Source organism: Podarcis raffonei, chromosome 2 (genome assembly GCF_027172205.1).
Source record: "Podarcis raffonei isolate rPodRaf1 chromosome 2, rPodRaf1.pri, whole genome shotgun sequence".
NCBI lineage: Eukaryota > Metazoa > Chordata > Lepidosauria > Squamata > Lacertidae > Podarcis > Podarcis raffonei.
Window position 1 is genome coordinate 6,900,905 of NC_070603.1, and position 17,775 is coordinate 6,918,679.

General features: G+C 44.1%; 1 protein-coding gene across 1 annotated transcript; it reads left to right on the forward strand.

Annotated features, from left to right (window-relative positions):
* The first annotated feature begins 1,352 nt into the window (after positions 1-1,352).
* Positions 1,353-15,933, forward strand: LOC128409638 (keratin, type II cytoskeletal 72-like). Its single transcript, XM_053380203.1, has 9 exons — positions 1,353-1,415; positions 1,985-2,123; positions 2,211-2,338; positions 5,591-5,802; positions 11,240-11,300; positions 13,445-13,540; positions 13,634-13,801; positions 14,627-14,752; positions 15,625-15,933. The coding sequence occupies exons 1-9, from the start codon at positions 1,353-1,355 to the stop codon at positions 15,931-15,933; spliced, it is 1,302 nt and encodes a 433-aa protein (XP_053236178.1).
* Positions 15,934-17,775: the final 1,842 nt, after the last annotated feature.

Consider the following 17,775-nt stretch of genomic DNA (forward strand, 5'->3'; position numbering starts at 1 on the left):
CAAAAAATTTGAGGATCGCTCCGCAGGTGACTCATTCAAAAATTTGGAAGAAAGCCCTCAAGTACTGGCAAATTTGCTCAGGGGAAATGGTTGCACATCTGCATCTCAAAGTGAATCAATCCAATCGACTTGAGCAAGAAAGCCAAGCCATGGCTTGCAAGGAAAGGCTGGATGTTGCATTCTGCTCTGGTCATCAGTCAGATCCTGAGTGGAAGCAGAACCCGCCCACAATGTCACCTAGCAATAATATTGGGTGCAACATCACAACAGCAACCAACATCCTCACTTCCATCCAACTCACTTCTAGCAGCAGCTTGGAGCTCTCCTGCTCACAAAGGCTTCATCATCAATGCCACGTGAAAGAGCAGCTCTGAGAGCAAGGGTGTACATACATAGTTGCCCTCTCCATGAATGGGCATAAATGGGCAAGCCCACACTTAGAGGAGTTCTATGTGTATGCGAGGTTCTAGATGAGGGTACTTATTTCTAGTTACATCCCAATTTATTAGAAGAGTCAGGGGGATATTTACTGATTACATATATTTCCCACCTTCCACCCATCATGTGGCAGGCAAGCAAGCCTCAATAAGAAGTAATGACTTACTGGCAGTTTTTTGTACGTTTATTTACAAAAAAACCAAACCCACATGCAGAGCATGGCTTCTTGCCTGCTCACATTGACAATAGTTGGTCAGTCTGAATCTTCACCCCTCCCACAGCAGGAAGGACGCCAATCTCCTGCCTTTCCCCTCTTGCCTTTCTGTTGTCCTCTGATCTTATCCAGTCTCCTTGAATGGGGCCTGAGAGGCTAGCCTCCACCCTCCCCACTTCCACTTGACACAGTCTCAGACCTCTGCTTATCTGCTGATTGCCTAGCAATGCTCTGGACGCATTCCAACTCTTCCTCTTCTTGAGAGCTAAAAGGGTCTTCCCCGGGAAGGGGAGTCAAGCTGCCCTTTCTCGACTCTGTCAGCCAGCTCTCATCTGCAGAGTCAGTTGCTTGTTCACTAACTTCAGTCTTTGAGTCTGACTCTTCCCCTGCACTCCGGGGGCCCACATTCCTGACATCATTGGAAGATGCTGCATGTGGGATACTTAGGTGGTTTCCCATCCAGGCACACACCAGACCCCCAGACCAGCTTAGCTTCAGTAAGGTGGCAGCCCCAATTGCCTTCAAATGTGATTGTAATTCATTTTTATCACATTTCTAACCCACCATTCCCCAGGGTAGTTCCCTTAGTTCTCTCCCTTATATGTTGCTTATGGCAACCCTGTGATGGTCAGTTAGGCTGAAAGACAGTGACTCAAACATCTTGGTTAATTTGTATTTGGGTGGTAGCAACTCTAACAGAATGGCATTGCTAACAGAACAGGCCATGCTACCTGTTAATATTACAACTGAGAGGCGTCTAAATGTAAATAAGCAATTGGCATCACATAATTTTTATGCTCTTATTAAATTGGGAGCCACGAGATGTAGCCCTTATAGCAAGCCACCTAGCAAGGCTGTTCCAGCAAGTTAGTATTGGAATTACCAAACCTAGAATAAATTTGCTAAACTATAATTAATTCAGAGAGTTCCTAAAATGCATAATTTCTTGTGCAGCAGCTTTGCAAACGAAGCATTTTAAATAGATCCCCCTTAGCATTTCGCTGGGGAATTTATGTTTACTTTGCTGTTTTGCAATGGTGTTTTAACTGCTGGCAGGCAAAAACCAAACCCAAAGGAAGGCCTCATATTACTTTTTTTCTGAATTAACCAAGCCCATATATTGCAAACAGATATAAAGCAGAAGCTTGAGAGTGTCATATTAGAGGGGACCCTTTCTTGCTTTTCTGCTGCACCGACATTGTCTTACACGGCTTGGGCATGAGCCGACAACTGTACATGGCAAACTCCATCCATGGAAGAAGAAGGTTCTCTTCTGCCTCTGACATATGTGGTCTAAGCAGATGTAGACTGAGTGCATCTTCTATATCCCAGCCTGGTGGAAGAAGTGGAATTGGTGGCTATAGCACCAGGAGTCTCTCAACCATAGGTGGAATCAGAAGAATTTCTTGCGTTGGAGGCTACCAGATTGGGGGCTATGGAGGTCTTGGTGTTGGACATCACATTACCTATGGTGGTCAGAGCTATTGTGGCATTCCAAGAAGCTACGTTGAGCTCAGAAATTATGCTGGCAGTGGTCAAAATGACCATTTCCATGAAGTCAGCATCAACGAACGCCTCCTAAAACCACTCTGTATAGGAGTTGACCCTGAGATCCAGAAAATACGCACTAAAGAGAAGGAACAGATGAAATCTCTCAACAACCAGTTTGCTTGCTTCATTGATCAGGTCAGAGTATGAATGACTAGTCATTCATTCAATCATTCACTCATTCACTCATGAAGTAGGAAGTGGCAAATGAGGTTTCTTTCTATGGGGCAGTAGTGGGTAGATGACCCAATGCAACATGTGGTGGGAGGATTCATTCCAAGAGCAGGTGCTTGGTATGTGTTCAGATATCACAAAGTTTGCACATGAGAGAAATGCTTTGGAAATTTTGATCTGAAGCAATTTTATGCCAGAGCTCTTTGAGGTATGGTGTGTGTATATGGGGAAGGGGACAGGGGTCTGTTATTTTGCTCACTTCAGTATTTATTAATTTTGATACAAAATGACTGCAAGATTCAGCTACGAATAGTGTAGTTGCATATTAGTTGTCAACTTTTATCATGTCAAATGTTGAATAAATGCCAAATATCCTGAATGCTAATGTACCATGTGCACCAAAGTGAACAAAGTCTAAAATAAAACTGACCATACTGCATTTTTAAAAGTAAATTGTGTTCATACTTTTTTTTTAAAAAAAATTTCTAAGTGTGGCAGCTGATACCTGTTAGAGAATCCTGAAGCAGAATTCTTGCAGTATTTTGCTGATGTTGGGTTGGTGCTATTGTTACAGTAGACTCTACCATTGTCAAATGTGGTGAAGCCATGAGTAATTTTGCTAATCGTGGAAAAGCTCTTTTCTTTTACCTCCAATTCCTCCAGATTGATTCCTTGAAATGGTCAGGACTGTCCCAGTTCACCATAATATGTAATCTGGTGGACACTTCAGGTATAGAAGTCAAAAGAAAATGTCCTTTGTGAATTATTTAGACAGTTGATGCAATTCCACACAATGATGGGCAGTTCAAAAGTGCAAGCATTAGATGATAGATAGATGATGATAGGTAGATAGATGATAGATAGATAGATATAGATGATAGATAGAGAGATAGATAGATAGATGATAGATAGATAGATGATAGATTAGATAGACAGATAGATAGATGATAGATAGATGATAGATTAGATAGATAGATAGATAGATAGATAGATAGATAGATAGATGATAGATAGATAGATAGATGATAGATGATAGATAGATAGATAGATAGATAGATAGATAGATAGATAGATGATAGATAGATAGATAGATATAGATAGATGATAGATGATAGATAGATAGATAGATAGATAGATAGATAGATGATAGATAGATGATAGATAGATAGATAGATAGATAGATAGATAGATGATAGATAGATAGATATAGATAGATGATAGATAGATGATAGATTAGATAGATAGATAGATAGATAGATAGATAGATAGATAGATAGATGATAGATAGATAGATAGATGATAGATAGATATAGATAGATGATAGATAGATGATAGATAGATGATAGATAGATAGATAGATGATAGATATAGATAGAATAATAAAGTGGCTACTAGGTAAAGGCATGATATGGGGAGTGAGTGTGGATTGGGGGGGGGATTCAGTTCAATTCACCCATAGGTAGATATTCACCCATGAAATTCACCCATGAAAAGTGAGTCTGCCTAATTTGCACTTTCCAAAATAAACAGCGAACCAAAACACAGCCACCCTTTGAAAGTTGTATTCCTTCAAATTTTGCAGTGCCATTCTCCAGCCATGTGTACAAAAAAGCACATTCTGGGTTAAGTATTGCATGTATTAGTGAAAATAGCATACAAAATGCATTGCATTGGGGAAAACCACTGCTGAAATGTGTAGCTTAGGCAAAATTGCATACAAAAATGTGCATATTAGGATACCTTTACACTAACACGCAGGTGGGTTTTCTTGAGGACTCCCCTCCAATGCAAACTGATTGCAGATATGGAGAATTGACTTAACATTGGAAAAAGGAGAAACAGAGAAGTTGAAATTGTAAGATTCACCCATCCTTTGGGCTGACAAAGTTGGACAGCTGAATATAATCTCCACACTGTTCTTATAGATTTTCAGCTGTAAGCCTTTGTACAACGTCACAACATGCAGCTATGCCACTGCAATTACTTTTCAAAGTACACATGCTGCGCACATCTATAAGAGCAATGTGGCAAATAATATGTGGGAGAGAGAGAAAAGGTAAAAAGAAAAGAGCTGTGTATAGGGGTAAATAGATGGGTGTCTATATTTAAAGACAGATGCAACACACTATTCTGACAATATTAAAGAAGGAGTGTCATCCTTTGACCCACAAGTCTTTCTGAGACTGTTGCACTAACTGCACCAATAATCATAGAACTGTAGATTTCGAAGAGACCATAAGGGTCGTCTGGTCCAACCTCAACTTGCAATGTAGGAAATAAAGCTAAAGAATCCCAACCTCTGTTGAAAAGCCTTCAGTGAAGGAGAGGCCACCATAAATAAATCTATTCATTTTCTGAGAAATCTGCAAAACTGGTGTGGGTGGGTGTATTGAAAGACAGATGGTGGGAGAATGGATGTTAGATAGACAGCTAGATCAGGCATAGGCAAACTCAGCCCTCCAGATGTTTTGGGACTACAACTCCCACCATCCTTAGCTAACAGGACCAGTGGTCAGGGATGATCGGAGTTGTAGTCCCAAAACATCTGGAGGGCCGAGTTTGCCTATGCCTGAGATAGATACAGCTTTTCTTAAGTGCTGCAGCTGAGGCTGAAATAGAATGACTTGCCAAAGGTAACCCATTCATAATCCATGACAATATAGGAACTGGAGTATTTTACCTCAACATGCTCTTGACAACACAACTATGACACTTGAATTTAGTGTCTTTCTTGTCTTTAATTAACGCTTATAAAGATATTCTTCTAAAGGTTCCTCTATTTCATACTTTTACATTTGATTTTATGTTGCTTTTAGGTTCTATGGGCAGACATTTTTTCAGTGGTGACCTTGCTGTGGAAGGGTGACTGCTGCATTTTGTCATGTACATCATTTTTATTTAGTATGCTTGCTGAAACAAAGCAATGTCTTTAGCAGGTGCCAAAATGGCAACAGTAGAGACACCTGCCTGCCATTCAACAGAGGGAGTTCCAAAAGTAAGGTGTCGCCACAGTTCTGACACCATGCAGAAGGGATCTCCTGACAGATGCCCTCTTCTGCAAGATGTCCTGCAAGAATACATTGATGTGCGATTAACTGTTACCCACAGTGCAATTTGGAAGACTAATGCAAAATAACTGTGTGTGGCTTATCCCTCTGCCCTACAATCCCTACTTCCATCCCCTTGCACTTCAGATTTTCCCTTCTTTGATTTCAGGTCCGATGTCTAGAGCAGAAGAACAAGGTGTTGGTAACCAAATGGAACGTCCTGCAAGAGCAGATGCCACCTGCTAGGACAGATCTCGATTCCCTCTTTGCAAGATGCATCTGCGGCCTTCGCAAGCAGCTGGACTTTTTGCAGAAGGAAAAGGAGCAAATGGAACCACAGCTGCAGAACATACAGCAGATCGTAGAGGAGCTTAAATGCAGGTAGGCATTGCCAATGCCCAGTCATATAATAATAATAATAATAATAATAATAATAATAATAATAATAATACCTTTATTGTCATCGTCCCTGAAGGACCAGGTGCGCAGCCTGGGAGTCATTTTGGACTCACAGCTGTCCATGGAGGCACAGGTCAAATCTGTGTCCAGGGCAGCTGTTTACCAGCTCCATCTGGTACGTAGGCTGAGACCCTATCTGCCTGCGGACTGTCTCGCCAGAGTGGTGCATGCTCTGGTTATCTCCCGCTTGGACTACTGCAATGCGCTCTACGTGGGGCTACCTTTGAAGGTGACTCGGAAACTACAACTAATCCAGAATGCAGCAGCTAGACTGGTGACTGGGGGCGGCCGCCGAGACCATATAACACCGGTCTTGAAAGACCTACATTGGCTCCCAGTACGTTTCCGAGCACAATTCAAAGTGTTGGTGCTGACCTTTAAAGCCCTAAACGGCCTCGGTCCAGTATACCTGAAGGAGCGTCTCCACCCCCATCATTCTGCCCGGACGCTGAGGTCCAGCGCCGAGGGCCTTCTGGCGGTTCCCTCATTGCGAGAAGCAAAGCTACAGGGAACCAGGCAGAGGGCCTTCTCGGTAGTGGCGCCCGCCCTGTGGAACGCCCTTCCAGCAGATGTCAAAGAGATAAACAACTACCTGACATTCAGAAGACATCTTAAGGCAGCCCTGTTCAGGGAAGTTTTTAACGTGTGATATTTTACTGTATTTTTGGTTTTTATGGAAGCCGCCCAGAGTGGCTGGGGAGGCCCAGCCAGATGGGCGGGGTATAAATAATAAATTATTATTATTATTATTATCGTATAGCCTGTGTACAATGAAATTAAATGAGCCTCCCCCCCCAAACACTCAATCTCTTATCGAACAACACACCACCTCGCAAGTCAATTTCGCTATGTTATTTTTCGTTCAACAGCCTAACAGGCCATGAATAGAAGCTATTTTTTAGCCTGTTGGTATGACTGATTATACTTCTATATCTCCTGCCTGAGGGTAGAAGATTAAAGAGGTGATGGCCGGGGTGTGAGTCATCCCTGAGAATTTTTCTCACTCTCCTAAGGCAACGATCCCTTGCGATGTCATCTAGTGGACTCAAGGGACAGACCCTGATATCATGTGCTGTGTTCACCACCCTCTGTAAAGACTTCCTGTCCGTGGCTGTCAGGCCAGCATACCACACTGTGATACAATATGAAAGGACACTTTCTATCGTGGATCGGTAAAAAAAAAAATCAGTTGTTGTTTAACATTATTCTTTCGCAAGACCCTGAGGAAATGGAGTCTCTGTTGGGCCTTTCTGACCACCTGAGTTATGTTGATTTTCCAAGTGAGGTCTTCACTAAGGTAAACTCCCAGGAATTTAAAGGAGGAGACACTCTCCACACAGCCCCCCCCCCTCGATATACAACGGGGCGGGTTCCCCTCTCTTCCTCTGGAAGTCCTTTGTCTTACTAATATTTAGGTGCAAGTTGTTCTCTAAGCACCATTTAGATACTTTTTGAACCTCCCCCCTGTACACTGTTTCATCTCCGCCTGCAATTAGGCCCATTATGGTGGTATCATCTGCAAACTCAATAATTACTGTGGATGGATCAGATGATATGCAGTCATATGTGTACAATGAGTACAGGTAGGGACTTAACATACATACCTGTGGGATGCCAGTGCTAAGCTTCAGGGAGGTAGATGTAACACACCCAATCCTCACTGTTTGCGTCCGATCCCTCAAAAAGGCTTTAATCCAGTCACAGCTTTTTAATAAGAATGTCCAGGAGGATGGTATTAAAAGCCAAGCTATAATCAATAAATAACATTATGATATAATTCCCCGGTCTCTCCAGATTACTCACTGCCAGGTGAAAGGCTGTAGCTATGGCATCATCTGTGGACCTGGTTCTCCTATGTGCTGATGAAGTTCCATTGTGCCAAAGGAGCCACTTTAGTTTAAGTGTACTTAAGCTTACTTGCAGAAGAGAAAGAACAATCTATTTGTCTTTTATATATTTTCTTATATTGGATCAGCATAGATGCAGAAATAGGGATGCTGTGTAAATTTGATCCTTGTGAACTCTGCGCTGAACTGTTTTCTCTAAATCCGTGCGATTTAAAATTGTTGTAAGTTGTTAACATGTCCGTTGTACTTAACAAGTACGATGGAAAAGTCCCATAGCAGTGACTGTGATGATAAGAAGGGGTTAAGATCAGAACTATGATATTGGGAATAAACAACAGAGAAAACGCAGGAACAAAAACAAAATATTTTCTCCGGATCAGCCAGAACATGTGAAGTCCCATTAAATTATTTAATTCAGAATATATAATTGGCTTTTTTCAGGGTGGGGGGGACATGATGTGGCATGATTTTATATGTTATTAATTGGAATGTTGTTAATGAAAAATTAATAAAAATTATTATAAAAATAAAATTGCTGTATGTTGGTCTAGCTGCTAGAAGGGGTAGGATGGAAGGATGAGAGAGAGAGAAATCTCTACATAAATAAAAAATAAAATAAAATGCATCCTACTCTTTACAGATATAAATATGTAGACAGGGTGTTCCCTTGTAAGCATAGCAATTTACAATATTTCATTATTGCAAGTGCATTAAACTAATGGGAAGTGTTCACCTAACTAACCCTGTCAGCGTAGACCCCCCAAAAAATGCCTTGGGGGGTGTAAAAAGAATCCCTAGAACAGGAGGAGGGGAGGGGGATTGTTCCACCTGACAAGCGGCAATGTGTGCACAGATGGAAAATTTTTGACACAATGTTGAATTCCACCCATTGTATTTTTTCAACATGCGCAAAGTACCAAGGGTTGGCACATGTAAGGTAAAGGTAAAGGGACCCCTGACCATTAGGTCCAGTCGTGGCCGACTCTGGAGTTGCGGCGGTCATCTCGCTTTATTGGCCGAGGGAGCCGGGGTACAGCTTCCGGGTCTTGTGGCCAGCATGACTAAGCTGCTTCTGGCAAACCAGAGCAGCGCATGGAAATGCCATTTACCTTCCCGCCGGAGCGGTACCTATTTATCTACTTGCACTTTGACGTGCTTTCGAACTGCTAGGTTAGCAGGAGCAGGGACCGAGCAATGGGAGCTCACCCCGTCGCGGGGATTCGAACCGCCGGCCTTCTGATCTGCAAATCCTAGGCTCTGTGGTTTAACCCACAGCGCCACCCCCATGTAGACAGAAGCAAATGCACAATGTGTTTAAAACTTACAATATCCGTTGTGCTGAATTTTGTATAAGAGTCCATTTTTTGAGAGAAGCTTTTTTTAAAAAAAAAACACCCCCCAAAAACCTTGACGATTAGTTAACCTCAGAATACAATAGGATGTATTGATGGGTAAACAAATGTAATGTCGAATGGAAACGGACGCAGACTGATCTGCCCACCCTCATAGAGAAGTAGCCTAATGACGTCAGCGTGGGGTTGCCTTGCAGACATTCATGCCTGTGTGTTTGTTAAAAGAAGATGCTGTAGGACCATATTCTAAGGTTACCAGATTTTTTTCAATTAATCCGGCAACACTTTTCAACTTCAGTTGAATTCAATGGATTCTGTCAGGGGACTGATTTGTAAATCCAGGGACTGTCCCCAGGAAACAGGGACACCTGGTAACCTTACCATATGCTGAGTCCTTGGCTCCTGGGGGGAAAAGTGGGCAGGTGAATAAAAAGACAGACTGTGTATTAGATCAAGAAATCACAGGCTGTCCTCTCACTTGCTTGTATTTAGAGTTGCAGCACATATATTAGTGCTCTTTTAAGTTATATTGAGATCAGGAGCCCTTTTCAGGCATTTGGACTGGGAGGAGGAGAGTGTTTGCATGAATGTGCCAGCCCCACCCATTCCCTGTCTCCCTTTGGAGAGAACTCTGCCATGGGGAGAACTCCTGCACTCATGGAACTTTTGTGCATTTCAGAAATCAGGCTTCCACTTGGTTTGGTTTAGCTTTTGTGCGCTTGTCTCATGAAGTTCTATTTTGATATTTGAGCTACATAGATTAAAAATAAATAAATTAAAAAATAAGGATTCTAAAGCATGTAGGAGGGACGTGGGTGGCACTGTGGGTTAAACCACAGAGCCTAGGACTTGCTGATCAGAAGGCCGGTGGTTCGAATCCCCATGACGGGGTGAGCTCCCGTTGCTCGGTCCCTGCTCCTGCCAACCTAGCAGTTCGGAAGCACGTCAAAGTGCAAGTAGATAAAGAGGTACCGCTCCGGCGGGAAGGTAAACGGCGTTTCCGTGCTCTGCTCTGGCTCGCCAGAAGCGGCTTAGTCATGCTGGCCACATGACCCAGAAGCTGTACATCGGCTCCCTTGGCCAATAAAGCGAGATTAGCGCCACAAACCCAGAGTCGGCCACGACTGGACCAAATGGTCAGGGGTCCCTTTACCTTTACCTTTACCTGAAAGCATGTAGGAGACTCCACGAGGACAGGAGCTTTCCCCACTGCACACACAAACATCTTGGGACATGTGGGGTGGTGGAGTTAGCACACTCACACATACTTTCCCCTTTCCCCATGGCTATCCTTTCGCTTGCTCCCTCCCCATCTATTGCAGTGAGCAAGACCCCAGACATGTCATGCACATAGGATGCAGCTGTCTGCCCCTGTTGTTGTTTAGTCGTTTAGTCATGTCCAACTCTTCATGACCCCATGGACCAGAGCACACCAGGCACTCCTGTCTTCCACTGCCTCCCACAGCTTGGTCAAACTCATGCTGGTAGCTTCGAGAACACTGTCCAGCCATCTCGTCCTCTGTCGCCCCTTCTCCTTCTGTCCTCCATCTTTCCCAACATCAGGGTCTTTTCCAGGGAGTCTTCTCTTCTCATGAGGTGGCCAAAGTATTGGAGCCTCAGCTTCAGGATCTGTCCTTCCAGTGAGCACACAGAGCTGATTTCCTTCAGAATGGATAGGTTTGATCTTCTTAAAGGTAAAGGGACCCCTGACCATTAGGTCCAGTCATGACCGACTCTGGGGTTGCGGCGCTCATCTCGCTTTATTGGCCGAGAGAGCCAGTGTACAGCTTCCGGGTCATGTGGCCAGCATGACTAAGCCGCTTCTGGTGAACCAGAGCAGCGTACAAAACCACTGTTTACCTTCCCGCCAGAGTGGTACCTATTTATCTGCTTGCACTTGAAGTGCTTTCAAACTGCTAGGTTGTCAGGAGCAGGGACCAAGCAACGGGAGCTCACCCCGTCGCCGGGATTCGAACCACAGACCTTTTGAACGGCAAGTCCTAGGCTCTGTGGTTTAACCACAGCGCCACCCATGTCCCTTGATCTTCTTACTTCCATGTAATTTAGTCTGTGCACATCAGAAGATTTGCAAGTCTTTGGGGTTCCAGTGTTGAGCACCCAAGTCATGGCATACCCTCTTTCTCTGCTGTCTCCAAACAGGTACGAGGAGGAAATCAACCGGCGCACGGCTGTAGAGAATGATTTTGTTCTGCTTAAGAAGGTCAGAAATTCAGGTTGCTGTAGGGCGATTTATGCTGGCATTTCATAAAAGAGAGTGTGCATACTTTTAACCTCAGCTGATGCTCAAAGATGGTGCAGGCAGAGGTACATCAAAATCTGTATTTGCATTCATCTGTGCTCATGCAGCAAGCAAATTCTCTTTTCTTTTCATAGGAGAAAAACACATCCTTTCCCTCTGCCTGCCTTAGAGGAATAATCAAAATCATAAATGGGTTAGAACCTCCACTTCATCCATAAGCCTGCACTGATTTATTTTTCAAAAATTCTCCCTTGGCTAGGGGTACCACGGTGTGATTCAATGAATTTGTGGGTGCTTCCAGAGTGATTCACTATTTTCAGGTGGGATTCAGCCACACATTGGCAAATTCTGGTTGCACAGTTAAACAGTCAACATTGTCTAATCTCCCTGAAAACGTATCAGGATAAATGCTTAATAAACAGGCTTTCTGGAAACACTGTATGTTAAGTTTTGAGTCTCAACCATGCATTGCATTTCTTTCTTTCTTTCTTTCTTTCTTTCTTTCTTTCTTTCTTTCTTTCTTTCTTTCTTTCTTTCCCTCTCTCTCTCTCTCTCTCTCTCTCTCTCTCTCTCTCTCTCTCTCTCTCTCTCCTCTTTCTCTCTCTCTCTCTGATGTAGCCAAAGCTCATAAGGTGTGTGTTGGAGGTGGGGATAGTTTTGATGTACAAACTTCCCCACTTATTTCCAGGATAATTTTGAACTGAACTCAGAACTGTATGAAGTTCAAACATTACCTCATAATTGACCCAACCCAACCCCAGTCTTCCTCTTTCCTGCAGATACTGTCTGATCTTTTCTGCTGACATTGTCTCAATGGTGGCAGGAGCAATAATGACTGCTGCTTGTGCCTTCAGGGGGCAGTAACAGCATCCCTGGATATGAGAACCTCTGGGACTCATCATTTAACCATTACAATTCTCAGGAGTCATGGGATCTTGGGGCAAATCTCCAGGATACATGACTTCCCCCCAATAATATTGTGGGCAGTAGATTCCTCTGCACAGCACCCTTAACAGGAGCTCATGAGCATTAAATGTGTGCATTGGATGTGTAGTTTAAGTACATGGCATGGATCTGCTGGTGTTTCATTTCTCAGTAAATGAATCAGCTGCTCTGCATTTTGTTTAGACAGCTGAGGTCACAGAGCTACTGAGAAGCTTAGGGCATCTCTGAACCTTGTTAAAAGCACAGTCCAACTCAGAAATCTGAGAAAGCCACTTCCGCGATAAACAAGGAGGTGGGGTTGCGGGCGGCACGCCCCTTCCCCACATTCACGGGGGCTGGCTCCAGCCCCCGCAATACCTAAGGGAATCCCCACCCATGTCATACCCTGGGCCAGCCAATCGGCTGGCTCCGGGGGCGGGGCCTCGGCTATTTAAACCTGCTGCAGCTGAGGCTCCTCCTCTTTTCCTCCGCTGCTGCAGCCGACCCGGTTTTCCCGCCTATCCCACCCTGTTAGGATAGGTTCTCTGACGGTGCTATGAACTACGGTTGGTCGCTGTCAAGGGGCCTGGTAGGAATTTTCCCCAATGGCAGATTGGCTCCAGCCATTTGGTTTTCGCCTACCTCGCAGCAAACCGTCACAACTCTTCGGTATTGGTGGTTAGGCATTGGTAGGGGTACTGTCCTATTGTTATGCAAATGAAGGGGGGAAGGAGCGCCATCACCTTCCCCCAAACAAGGGTAGTCCGGTAAAGGATTCCGGGGGGCGTGGCCTTGTCCTAAGCCTAAGGGGGTGTGGGCCCAGGCACGTCCCCATGCGGTGCCTCAGCAGGACACCTCCCTCTGGTGATTAACCCTTCCGGCCTCTAGCCGGTTAGTAGCTAGGACCAATGCCTAAGCCAATACCGTTCAATTCCTATAATCAATAAAGTTGTGGCCTAATTTGACCCATTAACCTGAATTCTTGTGTCATGTGTATTTATTTCATCGGGGGGAGGCGGGAACTCGCCACGCAACCTTCCCTGAACCACCCCAATTCACCTTGGAAATCAGGGTAGATATACAGCCCATGCACACCCCAAGAGATACCAATGAATATCAATAACTTCTTTGACTGTGTTTGAGCCAAAAGCATCTGAAGGTTTCCTGTCTTCACTTTGCAGGATGTAGATTGTGCTTTCTTGAACAAGGTGGAGCTGGAAGCCAAGGTGGACACAATGAAGAGGGAGGCTGAATTCCTGAGGTGTGTACATAAGGAGGTAAGAAATCCTAAATGACATCAGTATTACTATTTTTTTAACTGTTCGGGAATGTGAAGAATGGAGAACACTTACTGGATATTCAAACTTTAGGAGGTTGCTTTGCTGGAAAATCAGATTCAGTGTCAGGCTTCAGTCATGGTGCAGATGGATAACAATCGAGATCTGGACATGAATGCCATCCTCCAGAATGTTGAATCCTGGTATCAGAGCATTGCACGAAGGAGCAAAGAAGAAGTGAATACTTTGTACCGAAGCAGAGTGAGTATCCATACTGACGTCTTGTACGGAACAAACTTTTTCAGCAGGGGTCCACTGTCCCTCAGACCTTGTGGGGGGCTGGACTATATTTTTTTTGGGGGGGGAATGAACGAATTCCTATACCCCACAAATAACCCAGAGATGCATTTTAAATAAAAGGACACATTCTACTCACGTAAAAACACACTGATTCCCGGACCGTCTGCGGGCCGGATTTAGAAGGCGATTGGGCCGGATCCAGACCCCAGGCCTTAGTTTGTCTACCCATGGGTTATAACAACCATACAAGACTAGAATGTGTGACAAGAAGGAACTTTACTGGAATTGTTCAACTCTTACAATGACTTCTGTTAAGGTCAGCCAGAAGCCGGGATCCTGGTAGCTTCACTGCTCTCAGAAGTTTGGAGATGGTGGTGGCACTCTGGGAGAGGACATGTTCTGTGGCAGCCCCTAAGTTGTGGAACTGATGCCCCAAAGAGGTGCAATTGGCACCTTCAGTTTGTAGCTTCTTCTTTCCCTTGGTCTTTGGCAGCTAACATATATGTTGATGGCTGGAGTCCAACAACACGGGGAAGGACACCAAGTTTATAATACATGGTTTAGTGAATGGAACTACTCAGAAATGGAAACACTCTTCCTGACAGTTCCTGAGGTCCACAATGCACACCAGTGGCATCGGTGATGGCATTGCTTCCTGAAAAACAGCATTACTGTGCTGTGTGTGTGTGAAATGGATCTTTAGGTATTAGATGTGACGTGTCTGTGGAAAGCAATTTAATGGCATAATGTTTGTACATCATAGTTACTTATTTTATGAGCATTTAGTACCAGGAACTCCAGGACCAAAGATGCCAAATTAGCAATGATCTGAAGATCAACAAGCGAGAGATTGCAGAGCTCAACCGGATGGTACAGAGACTGCAGTGTGAACTGGAAAAAACCAAGAAGCAGGTAAACATGGGAAAACATCTGCTGTCTGGGGCGGGGGATGGGGGGATTTGCCACAGCAACCTCTTGTTACCAGCAGGAAGCTATCTCAGGTGTCTTATACACACATTTCCTTTTGTACAAAAATGTTTCAATGGAGTAAAATCAGGACAAATGAAGATTTTTGTTTTTTAAGAGTCATATCTGAATAGTTGGGCATGGTTTAAAGTCAGCTGCTTGCCCCCAATTCAGAGGATGTAATACATGGATGTGTGTGGTATCAGCTTTATCTTGGTTTGCTACTGATGTCCAGCAACTCAGTAATATATGCAAAACTCATTGCATTGCTTTATAACCGCAGATGCAGCCCTCTAGGCCTCTATATCTGACACTTGGAAATCTGCCCAGGCCACACCAGCCTTACTTTGCACTCTCCCGGAGTGTTTTTGCCTAGCTGGACTGGGTGTTGCCTGGGGTTGGTGGGGGGTCTTCTTCTGGGCATGCAAAGAATGCAAGACAGTATTAACCTAATTCCCACTACCGTTGAGTAAACATGGCATGCTGGCTTCCATGGTTCATTCAAATTTAGGTATGTGGAACAGGAGGCACCCCAGATGTCATTGAACTCCAACTCCCACCATCTCTAGCCAACATGGCAATTGTCAGGGTTGATGGAAGTTGTAGACCAGCAAGATCCAAAGGTCCACAGCTTCTTACTTCCTTCACTAGAGATACACTGATTTTTTTAGCATGTGCATCCCGATATCTTGAAAATTCAAAGTTCTCAGATGAATCTGATGACGACAAGTGGAAATTTGATTTTGAAGGATGAATGTCAGTTTTCAATGAGCCAGTGCCTGAGTGCAAGTAGAATCTCTTCCTTTACCAATTGGCAGGTTGCATGTCTACAGTTGGCCATTTGTGATTCTGAGCAGCGTGGTGACTGCAGCCTTAAGGATGCACAAGAGAAATATGACGATCTATACAGTTCCTTGCACCGATCTAAAGATGAGTTGGTATGCATGCTACGCAACTATCAGGAACTTCTGAATGACAAGCTGGCACTGGATATTGAAATAGCTACCTACAAGTCACTGCTGGAGGGAGAAGAAAACAGGTATTCCTTGACTATTTTCCTACAGGATATAGAAAAGTTACTGTCACTGTCTAAGCTGTCTAGTTCAATTGAATCCAGGACCAGTTAAAACATGCATAACTGGAACTGCACCACTAATGATGGTGGGCAGGGTAATTACAATATATACCTATATACCTGCATAAGAAAGCAAGTATATTAGGGAGAAGGCTAGCCTAAAACCTTTATCTCAGACATGCTAGTTTCCTGTGTGCAGGATTTTTTACAAGCCATTCCACCCCATCCTGGAATCAACCTCTACTAGTAGAATCTGCACATGGTTTCACTACGCCTTTCTTTGCTATTGCAGTTGCATATCCTTTATTTGGCTAAAATCCTAGATGCAGGGAATATCCACAGAACCACACATATTTGGCCATATCCCTCAATAATAATCTTCTCTCAGGGAAACCCATCACCAGGCAGTGTCCCCTGTATAAACTTTGGCACATTTTTAGGTGCACATGTCAGATTTATCAAGCATAGATCTTGAATGCAGAAGCGGCTCAAGACATGTTGCTACCTGAGGCAAGGAGAAGAAGAAGAAGTTTCCCCTTCCAGTTTCATGTACCAAATCCAACTGGACTGGCAACTGAATCTCACTTCAACACAGGTGATGCAATAGCATCCTCCAATATACCGGAGGAAGCAGGCTAAATTGTGGGACCAGGAGAGGTGATGGAGCAACAGAAGGGAATGGCTGGGTGCTCAAGAGGAATAGCCAGGGACTGCTACTGCTACCTTTGAGTGTATGAATGAAACAAACAGGAGATAGAAAGCCTGTATCATATACAGGTACACTCTAAAGATGGCCTGCAGCTCCCTGTTCAGTGTATGTTGGGTGGCTTTTTCAAGTATAACATGGCAGTGGCCCACACAGGGCTTTAAAAAATAATTATTATTATTTTGATGAAGTAATAATAATAAATAAATAAGAATACAATGTGTACCCCACCCATGAGACCATTCCATTGTAACTATCCAACCTCCCAAAATTTCAACACCTCTTGCGATGGTTTGACCCCTTTGACAGTACAAGATCTACAAACACCTTCCATATCTCCTCAAAATCACTTCTCCTGCATATTCCCCATCTTGCCTTAATAGCACGTGCCAATTTATCATTAATAGCTATATCCCACACCTCTTTATACCATTCTTCCATTTTGTATTCACCTTGCCCCTTCCACTTCCTAGCTATAATAACTTGTGCAGCTGTCAATACATTTGTGAGCAAGTCCTTCATAGACTGCAAACCTTCCACCCCATTGTAAATCGATAATAATGCTACCTCTGGACTTTTGGTCAGCTTTAACCCAGTGATTTCTGTTATCTCCTTAAACACCCTTTGCCATAGCTGTCAAGTGTCCCTTATTTGAAGGGACAGTCCCTTAATCCAGCGCCATGCCCCGCTGCTGTCCCTTATTGATGGATGTCCCTTAAATGTCCCTTAAATGATGTCCCTTAAATTTCAAAGGAAGCAGCTCCTCTTCCTCCCTCCCTGCCGGCCAGGGAGGAGGGAGGCTCCAACTGTGTTGCTTGGCTGTGTTGCTCACCCAGTAAGAAGTCTAAGAACGACTGGGGGGTGGAGCTTGCATGCCTTGTGTTTGGCTAGTTAATGCAAGCTGAGGGGTTTTTTGAATGCTGGACGCCATTTTGTTGCACGTGCTGCTGCAAACTTTGCAGTGCAAAGCCAGGCCGGGAGCCATCTTAAGTTGAGGCTGCATAGGCCTTGTGGTGCATGTGATTCAGATTCTATTCAGTTGAACCTCTGGTTACAAAGTTGGTTGGACAGTGTTCTCGAAGCTACCAGCATGAGTTTGACCAGACTGCAGCAGGACAGGAAGACTGGAGTGCCTGGAACAGGTGAGGCTGCAGGTCCCTTATTTTGGCTGCTGGTCGCTTATTTTCA

Excerpts from the sequence above, each read along its gene's own strand:
- LOC128409638 (XM_053380203.1), top strand. The coding sequence starts at position 1,353 with ATGGCATTGCTAACAGAACAGGCCATGCTACCTGTTAATATTACAACT. Across the intron at positions 13,541-13,633 it reads TGAGGTGTGTACATAAGGAG|GAGGTTGCTTTGCTGGAAAA; the intron begins GTAAGAAATCCT and ends TTCAAACTTTAG. Across the intron at positions 14,753-15,624 it reads TGGAAAAAACCAAGAAGCAG|GTTGCATGTCTACAGTTGGC; the intron begins GTAAACATGGGA and ends ACCAATTGGCAG.